At 33.3% G+C, this 12,104-nt stretch overlaps 1 protein-coding gene across 1 annotated transcript; it reads left to right on the top strand.

Moving 5' to 3' along the window:
• The first annotated feature begins 1,506 nt into the window (after positions 1-1,506).
• Positions 1,507-3,864, top strand: LOC132639708 (uncharacterized). The gene is made up of 6 exons (XM_060356141.1): positions 1,507-1,780; positions 1,990-2,142; positions 2,268-2,588; positions 2,714-2,846; positions 2,966-3,083; positions 3,307-3,864. The coding sequence occupies exons 1-6, from the start codon at positions 1,507-1,509 to the stop codon at positions 3,862-3,864; spliced, it is 1,557 nt and encodes a 518-aa protein (XP_060212124.1).
• The last annotated feature ends 8,240 nt before the right edge of the window (positions 3,865-12,104 follow it).

Here is a 12,104-nt window from a genome sequence, read left to right as displayed (position 1 = left end):
TTAATATATATCGTAGTTGTAGAGAAAGCATCCTAATTAAGAAGCTTGGACGTTTGTTTCCTCTTGAAAAAATATATTCAATAATGTACGTTTAGCCGCTCCTCTACAAATATTATTTTAGTTACATGACTCCTTTTATAAAATGTTGGTTTAGAATAACCTAGGAAATTGATCAAAGAATTCCAATAGCTAGTTATAAAGCTACAGCTAAAGTCTACTCTTACATATAGTAGAAAATGAAGCGTCTCTTAAAACTATATATTGCAATATGTCTCATCTAGCCAAGCCAGTCACATGCTCCTCATAGACTTAAGGGTGATAATATGTACTTTTCATACCAAGATTATCTATAATACATATATATATATATATATATATATATATATATATATATATATATATATATATATATATATATATATATATATATATATATACACGTAGTTATCCCTTCGAATTGAAATTTTCTTAAAAGTGAAACTGGACATTGCAATCTATAAAAACAAAGCATTATTGTATCAAGATAACTCTTTGTAATGTTTATAGTAAAATTCAACATCTTTAAAGTATGAATATATTAGTAATTGTTGAAAGGTGTGGCAGATTCGGACAAAGAAAAATACACTAGAATTTACTTCTTTTGATAATAAGTGGTGGTAAGACTTGAACTAATTAGGACATTTAGAAAAAGACTTTGGCTACGATTCAATCTCAAAAGCCCTGACTTCATAAAAGGCGGATGACTCTTTCATTTTTACATGAATCTGTATGCTCTTCATTTTCTCAAATACACATTTAGACGTGCAACATTTGCCCTGATTAATATTTAAATGTTTAAATCATATAGGCTCCAACCAAAATGTATTAAGTGTCTTGAGAAAATTTCTGAGATGTTTATAATAAGCCATTTAGAGATGTTATATAGTATGATAAAAGTTACAACAAACATATCAACTATTGAAATATGATTTATATTGAGCATATATTAGTGTATATCGAGTGTAGTGTATATCAGTGTATATTACATGTATATCGCGAAGTGTATTGAAGTGAAGAGAAGTCAATCGAGTTAGTTAGTTTGTTAGATGATCACATGTGGTTGATGGTCAGCTTGATACAGCTGACATGTTAGTTACAACTACAAATACTCCATTCTCTTTTAATGATTAATTTAATTCAATGAAAATTCTCCTCTTTTCTCCTCTAACTGCTTTTCCCTCCAAACTGTCAATTCACATTGGATGAGCTTGAAGCTAAATTCATGGTTCTAATTCAATAATTTCATATGGTATCAGAGCGAAAATCCTTAGATTGATATCTGCGCAAACAAAAACTCCATTGGAGACATAATTGAAAGCTCTAACTAAGCAAAATCATGACAGAAGCAGTAGCAGTCACTGTTGATCATCATCATCCATTATATTTGTAATCGTCTGAAGTACTAGGACTTGTGCTAATTCTACTAAACTCACAGGTCCTGAAAACTACACATTGTGGAGTAGATTAATGAAGTTAGCATTAAGAGGAAAAGGTGAACTAGGATTCATAAATGACACTTGTATAAAGAGAAAGTATAAGGGAGATATGGAAGAACTGTGGGATAAATGTGATGCAATTGTGTTATCATGGATAGGAAGTACAGTTTCGAGTGAATTGATACCTAGTATCATGTATGCTTCTAGTGCTAAACAGATCCGGGAAGAGTTTCAGGAGAGATTTGATAAGTCAAATCTTACAAGGATTTATCATCTCTTCTCAGAAATTTTCAATTTGAAGCAAGGTAATGATACAGTTACTAGTTACTATACTAAGATGAAGGTTTTATGGGATGAATTTGATGTAATGGTTCCATTACTATCTTGTTGTGTTGAGTCTAAGCAATACACAAATCATCTTAAGTCACAAAGGTTGATACAATTTTTAATGGGATTGAATAAGAGTTATAGTAGCATAAGAAGTAATTTGCTTGCAAAAGCTCTAATGTCACAGTAAATGAAGCATATGCAATTATTGTACAAGAGGAGAGTAAAAGATCTCTAGGAGTAGTTGATGTGCACAGAGAGCCATTGACTATGCTAGCAGACAACACACAAGGATATAGATACAACAAACCAGTTCAAGGGCCAGCTTGTGGAGAGTGTGGTTACTAGTGTCATAGAACTAAAGATTGTTACAGGCTAGTTGGATGCCCTGTTGACTTCAAAATAATAAAAAAAAGACTGGACAAAGTTCTTCTCAGATGAAGCCTTTTGTCAACTCAAATACAGTTGGAGATATTGGAGAATCAAGTGGATCACATCACAAAGGTGGAGGCTTGTTTACACCACAACAATACCAGGAAGTGTTGAACAAATTGGGTGAGTCTTCTCCTACAAACTATGTTACTAATATGATAGGTATATCCTCTATATTATCCAATGCTGTAACATATAAATGGATAGTGGATTCAGGAGCATCACACCACATTACACATTACAAAGAGCTTTTAACTACACTTAGAAGTCTAGGAACACATCAAAGTAACAAAGTGCAAATTCCAAATGGTGACAAATCACATATAGCACATGCAGGAAATGCTACTATTTTAGGTAGTCACACAGTTAAGAATGTGCTACATGTGCCAGACTTCAAATTTAATTTTTAGTCAGTGTCAAAACTAACCAAGGAACTATGCTGTGCAGTATTTTTTTGCCTGATTTCTGTATGTTTCAAGGCCTCTTCAATGGCAAGGTAATGGGGATTGGTAGAGAAAGAGATGGATTGCACATTTTGCAGGATTCTGATCCAATAAATGTTCCAACAACAAGCAGCTCTCTTGTTACAAATAATACAGATGGACACCTTTGGTATATGAGATTGGGTCATGCTTATGTAGGAGCCATGAATCATATTTCATCTCTCAATTCAAAGTAGATGATAGTGTTCAGTAGTTTTGTGAAGTATGTCCTCTCGCAAAACATCACAGGTTGAAGTTTCCTGTTAGTGACAGTAAGACAAATGCTTGTTTCCAATTGGTTCATCTAGATCTGTGGGGACCTTATAAGAATTCTACCTATGATAAAAAACAGTTATTTGTTACTATGGTAGATGAATTTAGTTGATACACTTGTATTTGTTTGATACAATCTAAATGTGAAGTGTTTGTTGTACTGCAAGATTTCCTATGCTTTAATAAAGAATCAATTTGATAGTACTGTTAAGGTGTTAAGATCAGATAATGGCTTAGAATTCCTCAATTCTAAATGTACTAATCTATTGGCTTCGCGTGATATTATTCATCAAAGTAGTTGTCCTTACACACCATAGCAAAATGGCACTGTGGAAAGTAAGCATAAACACATACTTGAAGTAGCTAGAGCTTTGAGGTTTCAAAGTGCAATATTTATTTGTTTTTGGGGAGATTGTGTGAGGACTGCCATATATTTAATCAACAAGTTTCCTTCACCTGTTTTAGGTGGTAAAAGTCCTTGTGAGATGCTATTTGGCAAAATATCAAAACTAGATCATTTGAGAGTTTTTGGTTGTCTTTGTTATGCAAGCAAACTACCTAGAGGTGATAAGTTTGCAGAGAGGGCAAGAAAAGTTGTTCTAGTTGGGTACTCAGAAATTCAGAAGGGTTATAGACTCTATGATCTGGTGTCAAAAGTATTGTTCATTAGTAGGGATGTGACCTTTAGAGAGTTAGTTTTTCCTTTCAAACATGACGTTGATAATTTAAAGGTTGAGGACATGTTTTTGCATTCAGTTCCTGATAGTTCAAAGGAGCCTGATATCACATGTAGTCCACAAATGGATATGCAGCATGAAATTCATCTCAAGATAAGTCCACTCTTATCATTCAATCCACTGATGTCTCATCCATAGAGAATGATACTACACCAGGACAACATAGATGCAGATACTAAGGTCACTAATGAAGAATCACCAGATATTTACAGATGAGACTGAAACAACAAATGACATTCCTACAGATGAAGCTGTGCTTCATGATTCTAGCATGCAGATGCCTTCTTTGCTTCAACATCATGATGAAGTAGATGAGAAAATGACTATTATGCCAGATGACCAACAGCACCAGGCCAGGCCTGCCAAAAATGTCGAATCTTCTATTTGGCATAGTGACTATGTCATGACACACAAGCCTGGAGGACAGTGTTCATATCCTATATCCAACCATATCATGTACTCACATTTTCTTTCTACCTATTAAGATTATCTAAAATGTTTTTCAGCAGCAGTTAAACCTAAGAGCTTCAAAGATGCTTCTAATGATCCATTATGGGTAGAAGTAATGCAAAGGGAGATTGATGCTCTGGAGGAAAAAAAATACTTGGAAGCCAGTTCCATTGCCACCTGGTAAGCAGACAATAGGATCAAAGTGGGTATACAAGATCAAGCTGAAGGCCAATGGTGAGGTGGACAAATACAAGGCAAGACTAGTAGCCAAATGATACACACAAAGAAAAGGTCTAGACTATCATGAAAAATTTTCACCAGTAGCAAAAATGGTTACTGTGAGAACAATGATAAGTTTGGCAGCTTCTCATGATTGGGAGTTATATCGAATGGATATAAATAACGCTTTCCTTCAAGGTGACTTAGATGAAGAAGTATACATGTCACTTCCTCAAGGTTTTCATAGACAAGGGGAGACAAGAGTTTGCAAGCTGATGAAGTCATTGTATGGACTTAAACAAGCATCAAGATAGTGGAACATTAAGTTGACATATGCCTTGATACAGGCAGGATATATATAAACCACTAATGACCATTTTTTGTTCACTAAGAAGGACAAAGAGAGGTTAGTGGTTGTATTGATCTATGTGGACGATTTGTTGATCACAGGAAATAGCACAGATCTCATTAATGAGAAAAAATATTAATTTCATAGTCAATTTAAAGTAAATGACTTGGGAATTCTGGAGTATTTTCTTCGCATACAAGTGTTCAAATCCAAAAATGGGATTTTTCTCAATCAAAGGAAGTATGCTCTTGAGTTGATTGCTGACTTGGGACTAAGTGATTCTAAACCATCTTCCACACCATTAGAAGCAAATGTCAAGTTGACTTCTGTGGAATGTGATGAAGCAGTAAAGAAAATAGATGATCTGATTTTGGAAGATGCAGGAAGCTATCAGAAGTTGGTTGGAAAGTTAATCTATTTGACCATCGCAAGACCAGACATATGCTTTGCAGTGCAAGTACTAAGTTAGTTCATGCAACTTCCAAAAAGGTCACATTGGGATGCTGCACTAAGGGTGATTTGTGAAGAAGTCACCTGGACTAGGTGTGTTATTAAGCAGAAATTCTATCACAGACATGTTAATTTTTTGTGATTCAGAATGGGTTTCATGCCTCAATACTAGGAGGTCAGTTACATGATTTACAATACAGCTTCATAAGTCCTTAATCTCGTGGAAGTCTAAGAAGCAACATAGATTTAGTAAAAGCTCAACGGAAGCAAAATACAGCTCCATGGCCTCAGCAGTTTCAGCAGTTGTTTGGTTACTTGGACTGCTTAATGACTTACACGTTTCAGTGATCCTACCAATTAAAGTGTTTTGTGATAGCAAAGCAGCTATCCAAATAGTTGCTAATCCCATATTCCATGAAAGAACCAAGCATATAGAGATAGATTGCCACTTTGTCAGAGAAAAATACAAGAGTGGACTGATTCAACCTACATATCTCAATACAAAGCTACAGCTTTCAGAGTTGCTCACAAAGGGACTAGGAGTTGCTCAGCATCATTTCTTATTATCTAAGTTGGGAGTTCTTGATGTGTTTCACCCACCAGCTTGAAGGGGAGTGTTGAAATATGTTGTATATTGGAGCATATATTAGTGTATATAGAGTGTAGCGTGTATATATATTGCGCAGTGTATTGAAGTGAAGAGTAGTTAGTCGAGTTATTTAGTTTGTTAGATGATCACATGTGGTTGATGGCCAGATGGATACAACTGTCATGTTAGATACAACTACAAATACTCCACTCTCTTGTAATGATTAATTTAGTTCAATGAAAATTCTCCTCTTTTCTCCTCTAACTGTTTCCCCCCCCACACTGTCAATTCACCATGGATGAGCTTGAAGCTCAATTCATGGTTCTAATTCAATAATTTCGTAACTGTTGGAAATGCTTGGATTTCGACTGTCAAATCCCTCGGTAATCTCATAATTTCAACGACTTGCCGACAGAAATTGGTACATTGAAAAATTGGTGGTCAATTTTTTTTTCAATTATTCCAACAAAGATAAATCTCCAACGAAATTATATAATTTCTTTTTCCGTTAACAATTAGGAGAATGAAAGAAATATTACTAGGAAGTGGATAAACTATAAAGAAAGTGAAAAGAAGAAAGAACGAAAGATTAAAGGGCAAGAAAAGTTGTTCTAGTTGGGTAAACTTATCAAGTAGGGACCAAATAATTTGTACCATATTTTATTTTTGACGATACATTTGGTCCCTACTTGATATTTTTTGGTTATCCATAGGCACGATGACGTTTGCTCATAATTATTGGTTTCTGTAATTATGATGATCATGATATTTTATATATTCTCATTTATTTATAAGGATTTCCTCTCTTTGTATATCGTTTTCGCTATTTCTTCTCATTGCATGTGAATTTAATTTCAGGAAATTGATAGCTTATTCCTAGAATGAAAATAAACAGTAAGGCAATCAATCATGTTATATATATGCAAAATTTATCTATGTGGCAGAACTTAATTATTGTTGGCAATAGTTATCATATAATTCACTAATTAAGTAGACACTGATCATGAAATTTAAAGAGAGTGTAAATTCTAGAGAATCCTACTTAGCAACATTAAGAGTGATTTTTTTTAAAAAAAACATCACTCTTAATGTTATTGCCATGCATGCACATGAAAGTTAATATCGTAGTTATTACCAAAAAATATTTTTTTGGTACTTCTATAACGCAGTAAAATACTGCGTTATAGAAGTACAATTTTTTTTTTTCTTTCTATAACGCAGTAAAATACTGCGATATAGAAGTACCAATTTTTTTTTTGTATAACGTATAAACAGTACAAAAAAAAAAAAAATTGGCCAACTTTATTTTTTGCAACACTTAGTGTTATTTTTCATACTTTGACCAATAATTAGTCGTGTGTCAAGATTCCGAAACGTCAATATTTTATATAGAACATGATATTTTTTTCTGCGTACAATAATATAGGCTCAATACATCAAGGATACGTAGACGTTCGGATCCTCATTTTAGGGGTTGAAAAGGTGCCCGAAGTAAGTTTTGTTTGAAAAAACTTAGTGTTTTTTTCATACTTTGACCAATGATTAGTCGTGTGTCAAGACTCCGAAACGTCAATATTTTATATAGAACCTGATATTTTTTTCTGCGTACAATAATGTAGGCCCAATACATCAAGGATACGTAGACGTTCGGATCGTCATTTTAGGGGTTGAAAAGGTGCCCGAAGTAAGTTTTGTTTGATAAAACTTAGTGTTTGACTGTAAGGTTAGTTTAGTCAACTTTATGTGTCGAGAAAATTAGTCAGCTTTATTTTCAAAAATTGAAACCGTAGAAGTGAAATTGACATTCACATCTACATTACCCCGGGATTTTTACGTTGAAATTTATTGCGTATCACCATCTTATAAGTAAATAAAACTGAAAATTTCACGCCAATTTGGGGGAAAATCGAAATTGAATGGGATAAAAGGCGTTTTCTTAAAAATCGGCTCGGCCATGTCCGCATAGATCTCGAAAACATACGCAAGTTAAAAAAAAAACGCGTAAAACGGACGTCCGAGTGCAAAGTTATGACCATCTAAAGTTTGACGACTTTACAACTAGTTTTTGTCCCTATATTTTTTAGAATTATATTTATATTCAAAATAAAGTTATGTCTTGATTAAAAAATAACACGCTTAAATCAAAATCTTAAAAAATAAAACACCCTAAATTTCCAAACAAAACTTACTTCGGGTACCTTTTCAACCCCTAAAATGACTATCCGAACGTCTACATATCCTTGATGTATTGAGCCTACATTATTGTACGCAGAAAAAAATATTAGGTTCTATATAAAATTTTGACGTTTCAGAGTCTTGACACACGACTAATCATTGGTCAAAGTATGGAAAAAACACTAAGTTTTTTCAAACAAAACTTACTTCAGGCACCTTTTCAACCCCTAAAATGACGATCCGAACGTCTACGTATCCTTGATGTATTGGACCTACATTATTGTACGCAGAAAAAAATATCAGGTTCTATATAAAATATTGACGTTTCGGAGTCTTGACACACGACTAATCATTGGTCAAAGTATGGAAAAAACACTAAATTTTTTCAAACAAAACTTACTTCGGGCACCTTTTCAACCCCTAAAACGACGATCCGAACGTTTACGTATCCTTGATGTATTGGGCCTACATTATTGTACGCAGAAAAAAAATTAGGTTCTATATAAAATATTGACGTTTCGGAGTCTTGACACACGACTAATCATTGGTCAAAGTATGGAAAAAACACTAAGTTTTTTCAAACAAAACTTACTTCGGGCACCTTTTCAACCCCTAAAATGACGATCCGAACGTCTACGTATCCTTGATGTATTGAGCCTACATTATTGTACGCAGAAAAAAATATCAGGTTCTATATAAAATATTGACGTTTCGGAATCTTGACACACGACTAATTATTGGTCAAAGTATGAAAAATAACACTAAGTGTTGCAAAAAATAAAGTTGGCCAATTTTTTTTTTTTGTACTGTTTATATAACGCAGTATTTTACTGCGTTATACAAAAAAAAAATAAAAAAATTGGTACTTCTATAACGCAGTATTTTACTGCGTTATAGAAAGAATTTTTTTTTTTGGTACTTCTATAACGCAGTATTTTACTGCGTTATAGAAGTACCAAAAAATAAAATAAAATTCTATAACGCAGTAAAATACTGCGCTATACCACTTAACGGCTCCGTCTCCGTTAGTGCTATAGCGCAGTATTTTACTGCGCTATGGGTACTTTGGTAACTTTTTTTTTGTTGGGGTATTTTGGTTCAAAATGTTTTTTTTAGGGGCATTTTGGTTCCGGACTCGGGTTTTGGGTGGTGGTGATGGGTGGGTTGTGGGGATATGGGGTAGGGCTGGTCAAATCCGAACCGTAACCGATAACCCAACCGCAAAATTGGCTTATTAATATTGGGTTATCGGAGTAACGTTTGGTGAACGGATTAAAATTTTATACTTAACGGTTTATCGGTGCGGAGACAGATTACTCAATTTTCTTAACGGATAAACCCTTAACCCGTTAAGAATTAGCATATTTATATTTTACCGCTATATCTAAAGTATTTATTGAAAACTCTAAAGCTAAAGCCCCATTCATATTCACTATTGAGTATTCTATAATCTATTCACTTCTTAGTTTTTAGGAAATAACGAGCACAACAAATCTTTGTGTAGTTTGTGGGATTCTATCCATCTACGTAATGTTAGCAGAATCTGATATTTCTAACTAGTCTAGCATTTAGCAATTATTAGTACAATCAAAAGAAGCCTTTTTTTTTATTTCTTTCCGTAAGGTGGGAAAATTTCATTGAAAAAGAAGAATCATGGAGCCTAGAGGTATTTTAAAGAGATAGTTGTTACATAAAAATTTTCATTGTTTTATCTTAGATTTAGCCGATAAACCGATCGATAATTGCTAATCCGATAAAGAACTAACCGTTATCGGTTGGCTAGCGGATTAGTATATTTAAATGTCGATAACCGATAAACCGAACCGTTAAGCGTAATTATACGCCCGATCCGCTCAATAAGAAACATTCGGATTCAGACCTCCATTAAGTGCAAACAAATGAGGGTTGAGACATGAAAAAGAAGGTGGAGACACTATCAACATCGAACTCAATAGGTTCCAACTAATAGATAATACGAAATAATTATGGTCCTACTATCATTTTGGAATGGTTTCTTATTAAATTAAAACGTGCCACTTAAAGATATTATTATATACAAATAAACATAGAAATGTTCGATTCCTAGGAATTAAGATCCTACGATCACTTTGGAATGTTTCTTATATATTAATATAAATAATAAAATGTGCCACTTAGAGATATTATTTTATAAAAATAAATGTAGAAATATTCGATTGCTAGGGTCCTATAATTATTTCGGAATGTTCTTATTAACTAAAATATGCCCTTAGAGATATTATTATATACATATAAACATAGAAAAATTCGATTGCTTTTTGTATAGAAATTTGTATCGAAACGGAAAAATAAAGTATACTCCCCCCATCGAAAATTTCATAATCTTTTTATTTTTTTTTTATTTTCCAACTGCTTCCTTCTGTATTGTTATAATTCTGGAATTTAATATTTTTATTCGAGTCCCTCGCAGGCTTGTCTATATTTTTCCAGCTTAGTTTGTGTTTCAGTCATCGACACAATCCGTAGAAAAACTATTACACTGTTTTTGGAGTCAATATTTTCAACAGATTTCCTATCTGAAACGCTGTCAGATATTCCGTCGGAATACCGTGCTTCTTAGCTATATTACGACAAACGTAAGGAAATATTCCCACCGGACAAATATTATTTAGTGTTTTTAGGTCGGTCATACGGCATACACCTTAAGGAATTCACTTACTCTTAATAGGAGGTGTTTTTACTAAATTACTCTTAATTAAATAGTTTCAATTTAATGATCTCTTGATTATGTAAAGATTCACTTATTTATATAAAGGTAAATTTGAGAGGACTTTTCTTATAATGTAAAAACCCATTTATTTTGGACTAAATGTAAAAATTAAAAACACCATATAATGTGAACTAGGTGGAATAACAAATATGCATACAATTCGTTTTGTCGGTCACTACAAGAAAGTATAGAAATCGCAACAAAATTTTTTATATTTGGCAATTTAGTTTTATTGTTGGCAAATGTTTTTTTTGTTGCTAAAGAATTTAATTTTGTTGCCATAGTATTGATTATTGTTGCAAAAAGTACTTTTGACAAAAAAAAAGAAGAAGAAGTTGTTGCACGTTGTTGCAATAACAGCCGTTGGGAAAAGTTCACGCAACAAAATATTTTTTTTTGTTGTCAAAAGTACTTTTTTGTAACAATAATCAATTTATGACAATAAAAAAAAAATTATTGCCAAATATATTTTTTCTTGTAGTGGGTAACGTAGGAAAACAAAAGAAAGAGCATTATATTATGAAGAGTCTAGACGTGATAATGACCTTGTTGGTCCATAAGCCTACTGATTAATTTGATGCCTTTGATTGTTAGTTGGAATGTCTACTTTTTGTACTTCCTTTTCAATTGCAATTAATTATCCAACTTTGATATATAATTGATCACCAGACATTTAAAAGAATCTTAATCAACGGGCCTACCAAACATTATGATTTAGCACAAATATCACAGATAGCAAACATTATAGATAAATAAGAAAAATCACATACTTTATATATCATGACGCATTTGCATGACGCTAGAAATGCAATTAATGTATTCTATTTTGATCTGACCTTCAACTACCTTAATTTTTCTTTGAGTTTTAGTTATATATTTTGTGTAAGAGAATGTTTTCCTTCATTATTCTGTTCCCTTGAATGAGTTGATATACATGATTTACAACATAATTGTAGGCTACAAATTAGGAACTAATTTGACTAAATAATTCTCACATATGCTATCCTAAAATAGAAGATTATAAAATATATTTGACTAAATAATATTACATAATCTAACACACCCCCGTAGTCGAAACGGGAGGTTTACGAACGGTTAGACTGTCCAGAAAATCATCAAATAGTACGCGCGGAAGACCTTTGGTGAAGATGTCAGCAATCTGATAACGGGACGGAACATGTAGGGCACGAACTTCGCCACGTCTAACCTTTTCACGAACAAAGTGAATGTCCATTTCAATATGCTTGGTACGTTGATGTTGTACCGAATTTCCAGACAAGTAAATGGCACTCACATTATCACAATAGACCAAAGTTGCTTTACGTATAGGACAATTGAGTTCAAGCAACAGATTATGAATCCAACAAGATTCAGAGACAACATTAGCAACCCCTCTG

This window comes from Lycium barbarum, chromosome 5 (assembly GCF_019175385.1).
Source record: "Lycium barbarum isolate Lr01 chromosome 5, ASM1917538v2, whole genome shotgun sequence".
Classification (NCBI taxonomy): Eukaryota; Viridiplantae; Streptophyta; class Magnoliopsida; order Solanales; family Solanaceae; genus Lycium; species Lycium barbarum.
The sequence above is the reverse complement of the archived record's forward strand: the minus strand, read 5'-3'. Positions and strand labels throughout refer to the sequence as shown.